General features: G+C 31.5%; 3 protein-coding genes across 3 annotated transcripts in view; all 3 read left to right on the top strand.

Moving 5' to 3' along the window:
- Positions 1 to 3,583: 3,583 nt before the first annotated feature.
- LOC123261342 lies at positions 3,584 to 5,522 on the top strand. Its single transcript, XM_044722931.1, has 2 exons — positions 3,584 to 4,181; positions 4,642 to 5,522. Exons 1-2 carry the CDS (start codon positions 3,584 to 3,586, stop codon positions 5,520 to 5,522), a joined length of 1,479 nt encoding a protein of 492 aa, XP_044578866.1.
- An 826-nt stretch (positions 5,523 to 6,348) lies between these two features.
- Positions 6,349 to 8,174, top strand: LOC123261341 (uncharacterized protein F54H12.2-like). Its single transcript, XM_044722930.1, has 2 exons — positions 6,349 to 6,783; positions 6,903 to 8,174. Exons 1-2 carry the CDS (start codon positions 6,349 to 6,351, stop codon positions 8,172 to 8,174), a joined length of 1,707 nt encoding a protein of 568 aa, XP_044578865.1.
- Positions 8,175 to 16,025: 7,851 nt separating this feature from the next.
- LOC123262179 (serine/threonine-protein kinase DDB_G0283821) overlaps positions 16,026 to 18,578 on the top strand; it is a 33,937-nt gene continuing 31,384 nt past the window's right edge. Inside the window, exon 1 of the mRNA XM_044724312.1 lies at positions 16,026 to 17,205. Coding sequence (XP_044580247.1) covers positions 16,135 to 17,205 — 1,071 coding nt within the window. The 5' untranslated portion in view covers positions 16,026 to 16,134. The remainder of the gene's footprint in view (positions 17,206 to 18,578) is intronic.

The raw sequence follows: 18,578 nt of genomic DNA, 5'->3' as shown, positions 1-18,578 counted from the left end.
ACGTCAAGAAGTGTGAAATAATGAGTCACATATGACTCATTCGTGACTTGTATCTTACGTAAATCCTGACATAGCCCAATGTCATTTTGACGTCACATTGACGTAAACGTGTTTACTGGGTTATGTACAGGGAATAATCAAGTGTAGAGTTTTACCTCCCAGACATTTATATCATCCGGTTTTACCTATGCGTATGCACAATAAATTATTTTTCCCATTATGTATGAGATGTTGCGAAGAACAATTGCAAATGGATTGTCCTCATGATAACGAATCAGAGCGAGAGCTTCACGGTACCTGGGTATCATGCGAGCTTCAAAAAGCAGTTGATAAAGGTTATCTTATTAGGGAAATTTATGAAATTTGGGATTACCAGACAGTTCAATATGATCCTAATGATGCAAATAGTAGTGGATTATTTGAAAAATATATAAATACATTTTTTAAAATCAAGCGAAAATATGAAAAAAAAAATCAATTGTTAAAGATTACAAGGAATTTTGCGATATCGTTTTTAACCCGGAGGTAGAAGTAAAAGAATTTGTCCCCATCAACCAAGATGCTATTTATATTGGTTGGTTGAATAATATTGAATGTTATACTCCTTCAAATCGGGCAAATGTAGCAATTGCAGCTTTCACAACAGCACAGGCCCGGTTAAAACTTTATAGTTACTTAGAAGAGCTCGAAAAACAGGTTTTGTATTATGACACTGACTCTGTTATTTATGTTACAGACAATAAAAGTAAAGTTTTACCAACAGGAGATTTTTTAGGAGATCTCACTGATGAATTAGTAAAAGATTACGGGAAAAACGCGTACATTTCATCATTTGTATCTGGTGGTCCCAAATTTTATGCATATATAGTACAAAGAAATGACGGTAACAAAGTTGCATGCTGTAAATTGAAAGGGGTAAGATTAAATATGTCAACATCAGAATTAATAAATTATAAAACGATACATGATCTGATCGTTAAAGATATAATAAACAAAGGAAAAAACGCAGATGAAAAAAAAGATGAAAAAAATGGAATTACAGTAAGATTTTCATCTATTCGTAGAGACGAATACCATCAAGTCGTAACAAAAACAAACGACACGAAAATAGTGAGGGTTACGGGTCCTAAAAGACGTACAATAGGGAAAACAGGTAGTCTCCCTTATGGGTTTAAAAGATCGAGAATAAATTAAATGAAAATAATACTTATATTATATAAACGTTTTGTTGTTGAATGAGTAAAAATTTTTTTTGTTAAAAATTTTGATAAGAAAAAAATGTTAGTAATAAGAAAAAAAAAAAGTTTGACAAAAAAAATTTTTAGTAATAAGAAAAAAGTTTTTGTAAAAATTTTAGTAATACGAAAAAAATTTTGTAAAAATTTTAGTAATAAGAAAAAAAAATTTGTAAAAATTTTAGTAGTAAGAAAAAAAAAGTTTTTGGAAAAATTTTAGTAGTAAGAAAAAAAAAGTTTTTGGAAAAATTTTAGTAGTAAGAAAAAAAACGTTTTTAGAAAAATTTTAGAAATAAGAAAAAAGTTTTTGTAAAAATTTTAGTAAGGTAAAAGCCCCGATATATGATCATATACTGGTACATGATCATATATTGGGGCTTTTACCTTACGATTTTTTTTTTTTTTTTTTTGTGAAGTACGATATTTTTTATAATTTTTTAAAATATTTTTTGTGTAAATATTTTTTGTATAAATATTTTAATAAACTGAAAAATTGAAATTTTGTGTTTGTTACGTTCTCAAATTTTGGTAAATTAATTTAAAAATTATTTAAGTCCAGATTTTGACCTCGTTAGGATGTCAATAGACTCCAGGTGGGTCGTGTCACTGGTTTAATCCGCGAACTCACTTTTAAAATTTAAGTTTATAAAATTTTATGTTATTTTCAATTAACCTGCCTCAGGTAGGTGATTTTGGAGTGCCTAAACGCTGGCTAGCGCTTCGGCGATTTCACCAGAGTGGAAAACGGCTAATAAAAGCGCTTACACCCTGGGGAATGAGGTTTTAATAAATATCCATACTAAATGATTGACAATTAATAGAATTTATTTGAAAAGGATTAGGCAGGTTCAGCCTCGGACCAGCAGAGATTACTCCTCTGTTAAGTCCGAGGACTGACTGCTCCAGATGAAGTCTGAAGACAGAATGAATCAAAAAAAAATATTAATTACATTGGGTTTTTATAACAACTTTTAGCGACGTTGCATCTCAGGTTACCCTATGTGAACATCAACGCAGTCCAAGTCCCACAACGTAGACTGTTCAGTCTACTGGGCTGCGTTGACGTTTCAGAAATCTGTTATCTCGAGGTATTTCCGTTACGAGATACCTCAAATGACGATTAATTTATTATTTTAATCAAATATTATTTTAAATATTAATTAATAAAATTTTTAATAAATTTAATATTTGCCAAAACGTAACAGTGTTTATAATTATCTTTAAGTTCCCTTTCGTATAAATACTTTTGCAACTTGAGTTTTATTTCAGAAATTAAAATGGACCCAAAGTGGAAACATCCTTTCACAGTTATGATTTGTGGTCCAACTGGTTGTGGAAAAACTTTTTTCGTCAAACGTTTTTTAAAAGAGATTAGGGAAATTTGTGATACTGAATTTAACAAAGTAATATTTTATTACGCTGAATGGCAACAAGGATACAATGACTATGACAAGTCATTCGTAGAATTTAGAGAAGGATTACCCCAATCAGGTGACTTTGATGATAATCTCGCAAAATTAGTGGTAGTAGATGATCTAATGCGAGAATCGTCAAATGGATCGATAGTTTATTTATTCACCAAGGGTAGTCACCATAAAAATTTAAGTGTCATGTTTTTGTCCCAAAATTTATTTCACCAGGGAAAAGGACAGCGGGATATCTCACTCAACACAAATTACATTGTAGTATTTAAGAATCCCAGGGACAGAGCTCAAATTTTTCACTTAGCTCATCAGGTATATCCGAAGAATCCAAAGTTTCTACAAGAAGCTTATTTTGATGCTACCTCGAAACCCCACGGGTACTTACTCTTGGACCTTAAACAATCAACCCCTGAAAATTGTCGGTTTAGATCAGCTATTTTTCCGTCAGATCCTTATCATTATGTTTATATTTCACGCAAAGGTAATGATATAAAGGGAAGTGCATCTCAATCTAATGTTCCAGTTATGCGACTGTGATGGCTGGAGAAAGACCATCTTCAAGCAGACATTCTGCAAGGAAAGCTATTGGTCGTAAAAACGCAACTTTACTTCAAGCGCTTGTATACGCATCACCTGCTCAACATCGCGCAATACTCCGTCACGCGAAAAAAGATTTAATTCGTGTTATTTGCGAGTGCTGTTTAAATATTTTATACGGAAACATTCCTCTAAAAGATTCTGAAAAAAAATTACTTTCTAAACATAAGACTATTCTACGAAAATTGAGCTCTAAAAATAATAATATTTCAACAAAAAAAAAACTAATTAATCAAAAAGGAGGAGCATTTTTGCCTATGCTACTAGGTCCCTTGCTCAGTACTTTAATGTCAAATCTCTTCTAAAATTATGGAACATGCGAAAAAGATGGTACTTATTCCGTATGAGGATATTGATAAATTGAAATCTGGAGCAAAAAATTTTGAACAAGTGTTAACTGCTCTCTCCACACAATATCTGCCTACATCTCAAACTCCGGGGGATCCACTTTCTCGTCTTGATGCCGAATTGTCTAAGACTTTAAATGAAAGTTCGTCAAATATTAGCGATAACAATAAATTAAAACAATATTCCGAACTATTGAGACGATATTTGTTTTTCAAGAACAAACCCCATGAGGGTAATTCTACTGTTGAAAAAATTGAAAATAGTGAAGTTATTCCTGAAACTGCTGATTTTTCTGGCATTAATAGAGATTCAGAAATTAGTAATATATCGATAAATAATAGTAATGCTGAACAAAATAAATCGTATAAAGTTTCTGACATAGTAAATGGTGTTCCAAAAACATACCAAACAGCAGCGGAAAATATTCTGCGTCATATTGAGTCTGTAGACAATGGTGAACGGTTAAAGTGGGATAATAAAGGAAGTGTTACTTTGGATGACCGTAAAATACCAGGTGCTAATATAGTTGACCTCATAAATGATGCTGTATGTCATAGAAAAACTGTAAAGGCTACAGGTAGAAATTTTTTTGCCTCATTTTTACAAGAAATCAGCACTCCACGAGAATTTGTAGGGAATAGTAGCTTTTGGAATACAAGTTTACAAAGTATAAAAAAATTACCTATTAGAACCTCTACTCCTAAGCGACACATGAAAAGTAATGATTCATCAGGAAATTCTCAAAATTTTCTATCCTTAACGAACAATACTTTACAAAACGGTGGCAATAAAAAACAATTGTATAAAAATTCATTTAAATGGCTTCGCTTGTAGATGAAAAAAATCTTGAAAAGGAGTATATTATAACCCTTCTAACCCTGTATCATACTCCGGAGCACGTAATTTAGTGGAAAAATTCAAAAAAAATATACCTGAAGAAAAAATAAATGATTGGTTAACTGGTCAAGATGCTTACACAAGACATAGACCTACTAGACGTAAATTTCCAAGATTACATTATAATGTGTCAAATATAGATGATGTATGGGAGGCTGATCTTGTAGAAATAAAATCTTTAAAAACTTATAATGATGGTGTTTCATTTATCCTAGTTGTAATAGATGTCCTAAGTAAATACGTATGGGTTGAATCCTTATTAGATAAGTCAGCAAAATCAGTTTTACAAGGTTTTAAGAATATTTTTGACCGTAATAAAGGGCGTACACCAATAACTCTGCAAAAAGACAAAGGAAAAGAATTTGTAGCCGGTACAGTCCAGGATTTTTTAAAATCAAAAGATATAATTTTTCGAACAGCGCGAAATCCAGATGTTAAATGTGCAGTGGTAGAAAGAGTAAATCGAACATTAAAAGAACGCATGTGGCGATATTTTACTCACAAAAAAACATATCGTTTTATAGATATTTTACAACAATTAGTTAAAGCGTATAATAATACAAAGCATAGTTCAATTAAAATGCAACCATCAGCCGAGACTATATATAATGCTAAAACGGCATGGGATAATATTAGAAATCAGTTTAAACCAATAAAACCACGCCGAAAACCCCTTAAATATAAGATGAATGACTACGTACGCATTAGTAAATATAAGTCTGTCTTTGAGAAAGGATATGAGGCTGGATATACTGAAGAAATTTTTCAAGTTACAAAATCAAAGCTTCGACAAAATATCCCTATTTATGAAATAAAAGATTTAATTGGTGAAGACATTGATGGCTTTTTTTATGAACAAGAGTTATCGTGTGCGAATAAGGATCTTGAAAAAGAGAAATTTATAATAGAAAAGATAATTAAGACAAAAGGAAAAGGAAAAAACAAACAATATTTTGTCAAGTGGCAAGGATATCCAGATAAATTTAATTCTTGGGTTCTTGCATCAACAATATCAGAATGAATAATACAGAGTTTCATATGGTTTTACCAAGTGACAGTAGTATGAATTACTTCTCAGATAATACAGCTACTCATTATACAACTATGTTACCTGAACATATTACATTGGAAGGTAAATGGGTCGTTGGACTAAAAGAAATACAGTTTCCAACAAGTTTTCTTCATATTCAAACGGTAGAAGACGGTAAAATATATCTAATGACTGCTGGTGTAAGAAAATTTGATATGCATAATGATTATTACTTTCCACGAGGCCTCTATACGAATCGAAATGAATTTATATCTACTTTGAATTCTCTTCTCCCAACCGTCAACCATTTTTCTTTTGAAATAGATAATTCAGGATTTACTAGAGTAAAACGAATATGTACACCATCGTTTTGTGAAACCACTAGTCACCGTCTTTTACTATCGGATACTCTGTTAGATATTTTAGGTTTTGATCGCTATATTGATGAAAATAAGAAGAAAAAATTCGTGCTTGGTGATAGAGATGGAAAAAATTACGAATTTACAAATATAAGTAAAAGACCTTTCAGTCTGATAAGAGGTTTGCTTAGTAGTCTTTTTGTTTATTCTGATATCTGTTCACCGTACGTAACCGGAGATGTAACTACTCCCTTGTTACGCATAGTTCCTTTGGACATGAGCTCATACTCATATGGCATGACAGTGACCAATACTTATGGTTCACCTAATTATATTCCTGTTTTGTCAAATTCATTTCGGACAATTGAAATAGATATAAGGGATAACATTGGAAATCCAGTACCATTTGCGTACGGACCGTTGAATGTTACACTACATTTCAAAAGGATCGATTAAAAATGTCTCATTACATTGAATACTATAATAATCAGGCAGGCGGAGGATATATCGAAAAATATAATAGATTTGGTAAAGTTTATGTTGGTTCTTATCAACACGGTCATGGTATAGGTGCTTTCCTGGGAGGACTCTTCCGCAGAGTTGTCCCTTTTCTCGGTAAAGCGGTACGAGCTGTAGGAAAAGAGGCTCTTCATGCAGGTATGAATGTATTGAGTGATGTCACAACAGGTCAAATTCCTTTCAAACAATCATTGGAACATAGACTAACAGAAACAGGAATTCGACTTAAAAGAAAGGCATCAGAAAAATTGGATAAGATAATGCGTGGATCGGGGTATAAAAGACAGCAAATACGTAAAATAACTCATAAAGCAAGTAACCGTGGGAGAGTGCGGAAGCGTAGTAGTAAGAAAAAGATTACTAAGAAAAAAAAAGTTAGCAAAAAAAATAAAACCTCAAAACAAAATAAACGTAAAGTGAAAAAATCTAAAAAACGTGAAGTGTACGATATATTTAATTAATAAAAATGTCGTTCTTACATTCTCACTCTGAGGAGTGTGCAAAATCAGAACTGGATTTATTCACACTACCTCCTACACAAACAAGTATTGAACAATCACAATGGACATATTACAACCCTATGGCATCTTTGTCAGACGATGCTCCAATAGAATTCGTTGTACCTGAACATAGCGAAGAATACATTGACTTATCGCATACTATGATAAAAATTAAAGCAAAAATTGTAAAACCTGAGGGTTCAGTAGATGAAAAAGATTTTGTGGGTCCAGTAAATAATTTTCTGCATTCAATGTTTAATCAAGTGGATGTCTTTTTTAATCAAAAAACGGTATCACCACCTAATAATGCCTACGCTTATAGAGCTTACTTAGAAACAATTTTAAATTATGGAGTTGATGCAAAAAGTACTCATCTTAAGATGGGGTTGTGGAATATGGATACAATGGGAGAATTCGATAATCTAAAGAAAACAAAAAATCGTGGTCTAGAGGATCGTTCGACATACACTTCAAAAGGAAAAGAGTTTGAAATGATGGGTCATTTACATTGTGATATTTTTAATCAAGATAAATTTTTACTTAACGGAGTCGAAATGAGAATACGATTAATCCGGTCAAAAAACACATTTTGTCTTATGAATGCAAGTGAAAATAACTACGTGGTCAAGATTTTGGAGGCTATGCTCATTACAAGGAGAGTGAAAATTAACCCAAGCATTTTAATAGCTCATGCAAGAACATTGGGACAAACAACTGCAAAGTATCCGCTAACTAGGGTTGAAGTAAAATCATTTGTATTATCTCAAGGAATACTCGGAAATACCATCGATAATGTCGTACTTGGTCAACTACCTAAAAGAATAATTATTGGTTTTGTGGATAATCGTGCCTACAACGGCTCCAAAAAACATCCCTTCAATTTTCAAACATTTTCATTAAACTATCTTTGTTTATACATTGATGGAAAACAAGTGTTGGGTAGGGCGTTACAACCCCATTTTGGTAGGGACAATTATTCTGAAGTAGAAGCGTTTAACACATTGTTTAGTGGAACTGGCATTCACTTTGGAAACACAGGACCTTGGATCTCGCGTATGGAATATCAGTACGGATACACTTTTTATGCCTTTGATTTAACACCGGATCTGTCGGCAAATCTGGCTTCTCATTGGAATTTAGTTAAGAACGGAAGTTTGAGGCTAGAAGTACGTTTTGCTAAAGCTCTTGACGTTAATGTAAACTGTATTACATACTTAGAGTTTGATATAACATTCTGGAAATTGATTCATCGCGCCAGGTTATAGTGGATTATAATTAGAAAGAAAATAGTACATGCTTTTATATAATGAGAATCATATTTGTATTACTAATGTTGAGTAAGAGTATATAACTAAAAGTTTTAAGAAAATAAATCAGTATTCTGTGCGATACTACACTGTACAGACAATTTTATGGACACCCTTCAATTAGTACGACTTTTACCTTATACCGATGCAACCGTTGGAGGAGTCTATCCCGCAGACAAAATCCCATGGATCTGGCCTAAACCGTGTTCAATCATCGCCAATACCGATGATCACACAAAACCGAGAACTCACTGGGTCGCATTCTTCGTTAACAAACATGGAGACGGGATCTACTTTGACAGCTTCGGACTCCCACCAAGTGATCATAGATTTATTCAACGACTTAATAGAAACTGCAGAAAATACCGATGGAACAAACAACATTTACAAAACATTGGTTCTAATTATTGTGGTCAATATTGTATTGTTGTCTTGCATTGGCTTTCTAACAACAACTCCCTATCATCATTTTGTAAATTGTTTAATGGCAACATAGAACAAAACGATAGAATACTATTGAAAATGTTTAAGAACGTTGTTAGAAAAAAGTTTAACAATAAAAATAAATTAAAGAGACCCTTTAAAAATTTAACTGGTAAAGGTCTAGCATGCAATCAAACAAGTGTTGATTAATATTTGAAAAATGTAATTTAGCGATTAAGAATATTTTTTTTTGTAAACTTATATATTATCTTTAAAAAATAAATAATTAATATTTTAATGAAAAATTATTATTATTATTATTGAAAAAAAAAAACCCTTATTCCTTCTAGCCTTTTAATATATATATATATATATATATATATATATATATATATATATATATATATATATATATATATATATATATATATATTATAATTATAGTTAGAAAAAAAATAGGTTCTTATTACTAATAAATGAAGAAACAAATTGATTTTCATTTTTTAATTGTAATATTTATTGAGATTCTATCTTAGATGAATCTTATTTAAACAGAAATACATATTATTATTATTATTATTGAATTTTGGGTTTTTTCTCAAACATTACAAATTTATTATTTACTATATTATCATCTAATATTGTGATGTTCTTCCTCTTCTTGAGATTTTGTTCCACAAAGTACTCTTTTAAGGCATTGTCTACCTCCTGCGAGAGAGCTGATTTTTCCTTGATGATGAGGTTTTTATCTTCTTCTCCAGTCAAAGTAATTAGCGGGATATCTTCATTAATTGTTATGATCGGAATCTCCGCTTCAGGCAAATGGATTGGAAGTATTTTTTCCTCTTCACATTTTCTCAAAGCATCTGTTATGAGCCAATTTTGTGACGGGGTGAAGTACTCTAAATTTATCAGAGATGACAAATCCACCTCCTCCTCCTCATCGTAGGTGGATTGAAAGCACTCTTCCTCGTGAGCACTTGCACTTTCTGAAATGAAATCAATAATATTTCATTATATTTTGTTAATTAATTTATAACATTATAATAATGGTATTGTGAAAATAAAATACCTGTTTTATGGAGGGGTAGAGGCGACGAATCCTCCTCATCGAAGAAGTCTGCTTGTGAATCTCCTTCTTCCTCCTGTCCTTTTTCTTCCTATTTGTCAATCGTACATTCTGAAATCAAATCCGATAAGTTTAAAAATGTAATCAATAAGTGATAATATAATGGTATTGTGTTAAAAATTTACCTTTTCGTTGGAAAAAGAATTTTTTCACGATATTAAAAAACTTCTGTTCGACTCCTTGATCAATGAAATCAGCGAGCCCACTTTGTCCTGTAAAAGTAATTAAAAAAAAATAAAATTAATTTTTTTTAGTATTATAAATAATTATCATTATTAAAAGTTTTTTATCATTTACCTTGATGAGTGTATTCAGCGCGAATATCACCGTCATCGATGTTGAGTTCAGCTGAGAAATTCCTCCGTATGTCGTGAATAAATTCATTTGTTGTATTAGTCAGCCGTTTATCAAACGGTTCAAAAAGTTCTGGTTTTGATGTCTCCAATGCCCTGACGGCTTCCTCCATACCATATTCAGTGTATCCATGCTAATAGGTATCCATTTTTTTTTTAACACTTTGTCTTCTTAACTTCACAACTAGAAAATTACTACTGAGGACCTTTTCCGCTCCTCGGATGTTCCCAAAATTTTTACTCCCTCTTTACCACTATTTTTAGCTCTAATCTCATATTTCCAGCTAACGCTGAAAACTATTTTTTCCAGTAAGGGGTGTGAAGGGGTATCTAACAACTTTTCCTGCAGGTGCACTACAATCAACATCTTTTTACGACCACCCTCCAAGATTTTATTGTATAGCGCTTATCGCACTACCACGATAATAAAGTGCGGCAGGGTAAAAAGGAAAATAATCGTAGTTTTTCAAATAACAAGGTATTTGCCATAATAAAACCTCATATAATGTTCGTACAGTGACGAATGATGGATCAAATTTACGTGACATAGCCAATACTTTAGTAGTAGAACTAAATGCCATTATACTACCAAGATATCCTAAATCAATACAAGTGGATAACTTTTCAGTATTCGAAAGGATCGTAACACATGCTAAACTTCTCAGTGATGGTGGATGATACTTGATTTCCCAGCTATTTTTTTCTTCGGTAAAATTTTCTGGTACACATACTCTTGGTATTTCAATCCTATGTTCAAAGTAACTCATATCATCTTCGGATTCAGCTGAGAACTCCCATTTAGAAACATGAACTTTTTTAACACCGTTTATACACTGAAGACAAGTATTTTTTGAATAATTTGCGCGATTTTTAATGATACATATTTTACGAATAGTACTTTTGTACATTATTTTTAGAAGGTTATTTCTACTTATTCTATTTTTTTTCGGCTAATTAACATTTCTGCACTCACACATTTACTACATTGGGACCGAACCATTTTTTTTTGTTATAATACAACTACCCACGCAAGGATGACTGATAAATAGAAGAAAAAAAACGAAATATCAACCTGTTCATTCTTGTTTAACCACCCTAGACGGGAGGTACCTACCCACAAAAATTTTCATATCATTTTATGACCTACAAAAATGTTTATTACCCCCCCCTTCCCCAAGCTACACCTGCATACATCTTAAGACGCCGCTAAACAAACAACCACCCTAGGCGTGAAAAAGTCCTCCGAGGACCCATGACTACCGCAGGGAATTCCCTTCCACTAGGCCCAGGGAATCCCCTTGAACCACTGGTGGGGATGGGAAAACCCCTGGACCCAATGGAGGGGGAAGGGAAAACACCGGCGCCAGGGTCGAGGAGTGGGGGCCAGACATGTCTCCCCAGATCTGATCCCTTGTAGTGACTGCTCATAACTTTGTCAATTTTAATTTTTTTTTTTTAATAATTTTTTTATGTAATAATAAAACATCAATAAACAAATGATAAAAAAATTGATTATAAAAATATTTTTTGTTTCCTTCGTACAGCGCTTCTAAAACCGGGCGAAATTCATGCCTCTACAGTAGAATACTCCCTTAAGATTTTAAATTTTATGATTTTAATAATAAATAGAAAGTGGAAATTAACATTTTTAAGAAAATTAAAAAATTATAAAGTGACAGCTAAATTTAATGTTATTTTATTTTATGTATTGATTGTTTCAATGTGTGAATTTATTTTTTGTTAATTAATATTAATCACTTTGGATTTAATATTTGATATATATTTGTTTCTTTTTTTTTAACTTTTCATTTGTTTTTTGGGACTGGGGGGGGGATCCTGGACCCCACCGGGGCTCTGCCCCTGGACCCAGATTTTGGGCCCACATATATCGCCGCATTTGTAATAAAAAATAGTATGTGCAACTCGTGTGACGTTGTCGATTACTACAATTAGATTATACTATTAGACTATTTTTAAGCAATTATTTATTTTAGCATTCTAAATTTTATTTATTCGGAATGCTTGCGGTCCTGCTATGCATGATATACTATTTTTGCTTTTCCTTAATTAATTGCTATATTTAAATGTGAATAAAACTGAAGACGAGTTTAGGTGCTACAAAATAGTGTAAGATACTCGTGGCTTAAATGAGCGATCATTCACGGCGTGTTAGCTCGCTTCGCTCGTGCGCTAACTTCACGCCGTGTCATAATTGCTCATTTAAGCCACTCGTATCTTAATGTACTATTACTCTCGGCTGTGAGTTTTTGGACACATGCATGCGGGTCGCTAGACTCAAGTACTTTTATGACTCTGTCCGTTGAGGTCATATAAATACAGTCTCTTGTTCTCTTCGTAACCCGAGCGCTCATCTGGTTCGATTTAAAATATTTTCCGTTTTAACTTTCCCTTTTTTTTATATATGTAATATTTTTGTCAACGTATTTTTCTTAACAATATTTCTCGGAAATGTACCCCCAATAATAAAATGAAAAGAGTCTCTGTACTCTGTTGGGCACAAAATACTACCAAAAGAGTCAGTCCAAAAGGATTTCTCTGAGCGACAACTACGTCAATTTCAGTCAAGTTCCAAGTTTAAATCGAATCTTCTTTCTTAGCATTTCGTCTTTTAACTAAGTACCAATTTTTACGATCTACATTCACATCATTTAATCGCTGAGTTTCACTTAAAGTGAATTTCGAGGTGAAATATCAGTGTCTTTTCATCAATCTGTGATTGAAGTTCACCACGACGTCGATTCACCACCATCACCACAACTCTACAGCCACGAGCTTAAACCGCTACATCAATACATTCATCAAACATTTAAGAGCTCAAGCAGCACATGGTATTGTATTTTAGTAAACCTAAAATACCAAAAAGGTACGAATCCAATTTATACTTGCATGCATATTCAATACATTTCCCTCAGTGTCGGGAGGATGTCGGTCCAGCATTCAGCCCTAAACCGCCCACCGGTGCGGAGCTGAGTTACTATTTCCAATTCATATTCAATTACGATACGCTCATTGTGATGCTGCACATATTTCACATTCCTTGCATAATACAATACGGAGTTTGAGTTGAGTTGAGACTTCACGAGCAAGTTCTCAAACTGTTCATGTGCAGTGTCATTTTGAGCCCTTCCTGAGTTGCATCCCATTACATACATCAAATTCACACAATTATCGAGATTACAATACTATATAATCTATACAAATCAACTATTCAAACCGAGTTCTTTTCACTCTTCTACTCCACATAAATTTCATCCAATCAATGCAATCCTATTCGCAAATCTGAATCTCAAATTCAAATCATTACTCGATCATACAGTCCACTATCTCTCCACAATCTATCCACTGTCAATCTCTCGCAATCTTCATTCAAACTCACAACAAGCTACATTGTTCACTTCGATTTACAGATCATATTTGAAACGAACGAACGAGCGAACGAGCGGACGAGCAAACGAGTGTACGAGTAAAAAATTACTCGAAACCGAGTCCACGAGTTCATCCCGAACTCCTTTTCACCTCCCGAGGCCAGCTTCGCACGGTTGGAAGTCACGCCAGTTCAACTTCCTCATAATCTTGCTGGGACCTGATTCATTAATATCAAATACATAATATTATTGTTATTAAAATTGTATTAAAAAACATACACTTCGAAATACAAAATCAACCACTTTGGGACATTGCATGAATATTGCTTGCGATTTTGCAATAAAAGCATGAGGCAAAAGTTCTATTTATTCACAAAATTCATTGATGAATTCTGATGAAACTACCGTTTCATTTTGACTTTGTTGAAATATCTCTTTCAAATATCGTCGATTCTATAACCCACTTTTTCGTCTTTTTTAAATCATAAATCTGAGTTTTTTGAAAATTTTTTTATTTTTTCCCGAAATTTTGATGTTAAAAATAATAACTAGTATTATTCTAGTGTACCAAAAAAAAATTGAATAAAAAACAAATTTTTATTGCTATAAACTAGAGAAAAAAAAATAATCTATGTACGGGGTAGGGGAGAGGTGGTGCAATTTTAACAAGGGGCAATTGTATCACTCACCAAATAATTGTTAAAAAAACTAAAAATTATTATTATTCTTTTTTTAACTCATTCAAAATGATGATTTATTAATTAGATAAAAGTTACAGCTGTCAATCTTGGTCTAATATCAAAATATTTGGAATTGTTAAAAATACGCATGAAAACTTTCTTTTGACGCTTCACAACCTTTTTAATAACAATTTTGTTTTCTGGTATCATGATGCGGGACTTGTATTTATACTTCATGAGACATATTAAGAATAATATTCAATATGACTTTATATGAATATACCTATTTTTGTTATTGTAAATTGATTTTTATTGATAGTTCAGCGTGAGCGTCAATTGTATAACACTTGAACGAGTAGCAATTGTAACACTCAGAGTCGTGTATAGGATCTCCGCAAATTGGATGCGCCACAAATCTACTCTGAAATAGCGTAGTTTGTTAGTAAACTATAAGTGTTCAATAATTTATATTAAAAATCTAAATATATGATATACTGTAAGTTTATATACTTGACTTTAAGAGTTTAAAAGTATAATCTTATGTATTAACTATATAATAAAAGCAATTTGATGAAAAATATCTATTTCGTTTCGTGTTACAATTGCAACCCATGTGTGCCGCTATCTTGGGCCCTGGCTTTAGTTGAATAAATTGATTTTTTAATCAGTTAATATCAATTTTTCATTCATTAACTAAGTCGGTTACTTAACAGATACTATAAACTATAACTTTCTCACCGGTTTTTATTTTAATATCATGAAAATAACAAAAATAATGGAGAAAATAAAATTTTTTGTTACAATTGCACCACCTCTCCCCTATTTATTCTTCATCGAAGTAGATTAGAGTTTAAAGATTGATAATCGCTGATCGAAAGGTGTAACAAAATATATTGTAGGTGATACGAAGTTCACCAGGTCAGCTGGTAATAAATATTCTACAACATAAAACTTAAACTTTCTAATTTAGACAGTTTTCATTATTTAAATTATAAATTAATAAAATATTTAAAATAATCTAAATTACATTTAAATTCGCGCTTCGCTGGCAGGTAGTGACACCTGGTGGATGCATCTAGAGGCATCACACTGCACAACAAAATGTAATCAGGTGCCTATTGGAAATACATTTTACCGGTTATTCAGCCAAATCAATTACCAGTAAGCAGTAAGTAATCGAGAAAAATTATTTTTTAACTTACACATATATTACAATACCAATCATATTTTATTATTTTTTCTATAACTATATTGGCCACCGTTTAGCGTTGTCAGCAACTTTCTCTATAGTTAAAAACATTGTCAATTATTACTGAAAATGACAATAAGTTTCGATACTGAATTTTAAATGTATTCTAACCACATCTTAAACTTCAATATTTAATTGCAGTTGAAATGTTATCGTTAATAATTTAATAACGAATAGATTCACGTCGTCTTCCTATGTTTATGCTGTGTAATTGTTTATTCATGTATGTAGTTGATTTTCAAAAACATTGCTCTACAAAAAAACATTTATAGTGTTATAATAAGAAAATTGATTTATTTCAAATGATTCGTTAACAAATGTCAAATGTGACTTCTTCAAAAAATAGTTTTTATGTTGTGATTATATTAAAATTAAGTGACAATTTTGAGTGAATTTAATCTTTCTGAATAATAATTATAACTAAAATAAATAAGCCTCGAGTTGACTGACTTTCCTTAAATTTGACAATTGTTATTGTTGAGTAATCAAGTGTTTTTTATTACCATTTATTCTGAAAATTTGGTACTCTTATTTGAACATTTTTTAGAAAATGAATGCTGAGATTATTAATACGAATTATTGTGTAAACTAATGCGTTTGTTTCTTAATAAGATAATCAATAATTACAATGTAGTATCTTATTTTGCAGCATAAATTTACTGTATAACAGTAATTCTAGCACTAAAAGAGAAAAAAACATGTTAGAAAATACGTCTACTACAAACGTTTCTGGACCTCTTGGTGTATTACAATTGAAACAAGGGTTGTTAAAAACTTCAAATAAATGTTTGTCATGTTTTTCAGTGGATGAAAATACGACTGTAAGTAATGAAAAAAAATTAAAGGCTTGGAAAACCAAAGAGAATAATCCAGTTACAGTTGATTGTTTAACATCAGAAAATGTTTACAATAATCATATTCAGTTTTCCAACAACTTGAATGTTAATCAAGCAAATAAAATTATTTCACAACCGAAATTATCCTCAATAATTGATTCAAGTGTTCATAAATGCTCAATTAACCTCGATTGTTCGAAACTCTTGGATGATTCAAGATCAAAATATCTTCTTTCTAGTGGTGCTCCTGAACCGATAGTAGAAACATCTTTCTCTGGTTTGAATTACTTATATTTACCAGCTGATGCATGTAAAGAGTGGTTTACTACTTCAAAAAAATTACCAATACATCAAAATATGCATGTCAACAAAAAGCCTAGTGGTACTGAATTAATTAATAAAGATAAACACATAAGTAAGATATTGAAATCAAAATCAGCGAAGTCAATAACATCTGATAAAATTTCATGTAAAAATTGTGATAAAAACAACTCAAAAATTCATAATAATGATTCTATAACTGGTGATCACTCTAATATTATTTTTCAGCCAACAAATTTAGATAAAAAAAAATTTCATTTAGTTCACTCTAATTTAGTATCAATGTCTTCAGCAGATGAAAAATATAATCAAACTATTCAGACCAATTGTCAAAACTTCTTGCCATTAGATTTACCTACAGAATTACAGTCTTCCCCAATAAAATATGAAAATAGAGAAAAATGTCGAGATCCCTGGAGACCTACAGAATTTGAAAGCAACTCACTGTGTCTGGTTGAAAAATGTCATAGCGACCATACCCAAGAAAATAATGCCAAAAGAAGAACTGGTGCATCTTGTCAAGCATTAAAACATGCTGTTTTATCTCTAAATAGGTTGGATGACTTTTTTATGGAGAAAATTGGCGCAGGTTTTTTTTCTGAAGTTTTTAAGGTATTAACTCAAAATAATAAGTATTTTTTCATATAGTTTGACTAAAAAATTCATGTTTTGATGCATATAATTTTATAGTCCATCAAAACAAGATAATTTCAAGCTATTGTGAATTTTGATAGCCAGAAAATGTCCAGCTTGGGCTGGTTATATACGAATCGCTGACTTTATTTTGATTTTGTCGAAATCGTATTGTTTTAAAACTTTGGAAAAACTTGTTAAGTCGAAATTTTTAATACTAGATCTCGCTTTCATCGAACAGTCCACACATCTTAGTTTCAAATTGTCTTTTTGTATTCGCCGCTATAACTGAATAGGGTATACATATAAGAATCAATAATATATTAAATTATATTGCTAAGAGATAAAAATAACTTTCTCAACGTTAAAGTAAAATTTTGCAATTAGTCAGATAGATTCACAAAAAAAATTAAAGAACCCCGCAGTTTCGTATAATCCGAACCTTGACCTTAAATAATCTTTGAAGGATTCAATTTATCAAAAAATCATAGGAAATCTTTTTTGGAGGGTGATCAATTCCCTATAAAAATAATTTCCGTTTTTACTCCTTGATGAACCGTTGGAGAGTTATAAGATTCCACTTATTACATGCGTAACGCCAATTAAAATTTTACTACGAAAAATGTCACATTGATAGTGAATAATAAATTTGATACAAAATTGCAAGTTGGTAATATTTATAAATTTATTTTTTAATTAGTTACACCAGAAATTTTACATACATGTTTGTTTTACGAATCAAAAAACAAATAAATTGGGTTTTCGTTGCGGGACTGCGGGAATATAGTAGATCAAAATGAATGAACTTTTCAAACGCTTGATGTAGGACATAGAAATTTGGCTAATTTTTTCGTTGAAATTCGTCAAAAACATGTTAAATATGGGTCATTCCCTGTTAAATCAACCAATAGTTGGAATCGACCCCTTCCGATTTGGATGAAATTTGGTTACGAGTTTGTTTTCATCATAAAACAAAGTTGTGCCAAAGGAAAAAAATGGAATGTACTAAAGTGAAAACTAAATTGAAACTTCTCTATTGAAAAATAAACAATAAAAACAAAATTTAAAAATGGTAATCATAAAAAAAATTTGAGTTTTTTTTTCGAAAAATTACATTAAAAAATAGATGAAAGCTTGGAACAATTTTTCTGTATTTTTTTTTTTCTCGAAAACTGTATTGAAAAATAATGATAATAAAAGAAGTTTTTTTGATTTCGTCCATTTTTTATCAAGCTATAGAGTTTTGAAAAAGATATTTAATATATTTCGTATCAAATAAGCTATTTTTTAATTTTCAAAACTCTATCATTTTTTCATTTTCGTTTTTATAATTTTCTTTTCAATTTTAAAGT

The sequence above is a fragment of the Cotesia glomerata genome, linkage group LG3 (assembly GCF_020080835.1).
Source record: "Cotesia glomerata isolate CgM1 linkage group LG3, MPM_Cglom_v2.3, whole genome shotgun sequence".
Classification (NCBI taxonomy): Eukaryota; Metazoa; Arthropoda; class Insecta; order Hymenoptera; family Braconidae; genus Cotesia; species Cotesia glomerata.
The sequence above is the reverse complement of the archived record's forward strand: the minus strand, read 5'-3'. Positions and strand labels throughout refer to the sequence as shown.

What these genes read in the sequence shown, in the direction of transcription:
- LOC123261342 (XM_044722931.1), top strand. Translation starts at nt 3,584, where the DNA reads ATGGTACTTATTCCGTATGAGGATATTGATAAATTGAAATCTGGAGCA. An exon ending in AAAAACTGTAAAGGCTACAG is followed by an intron (nt 4,182 to 4,641) that starts GTAGAAATTTTT and finishes TGTCAAATATAG; the next exon opens with ATGATGTATGGGAGGCTGAT.
- LOC123261341 (XM_044722930.1), top strand. Translation starts at nt 6,349, where the DNA reads ATGTCTCATTACATTGAATACTATAATAATCAGGCAGGCGGAGGATAT. An exon ending in AGATTACTAAGAAAAAAAAA is followed by an intron (nt 6,784 to 6,902) that starts GTTAGCAAAAAA and finishes TCTCACTCTGAG; the next exon opens with GAGTGTGCAAAATCAGAACT.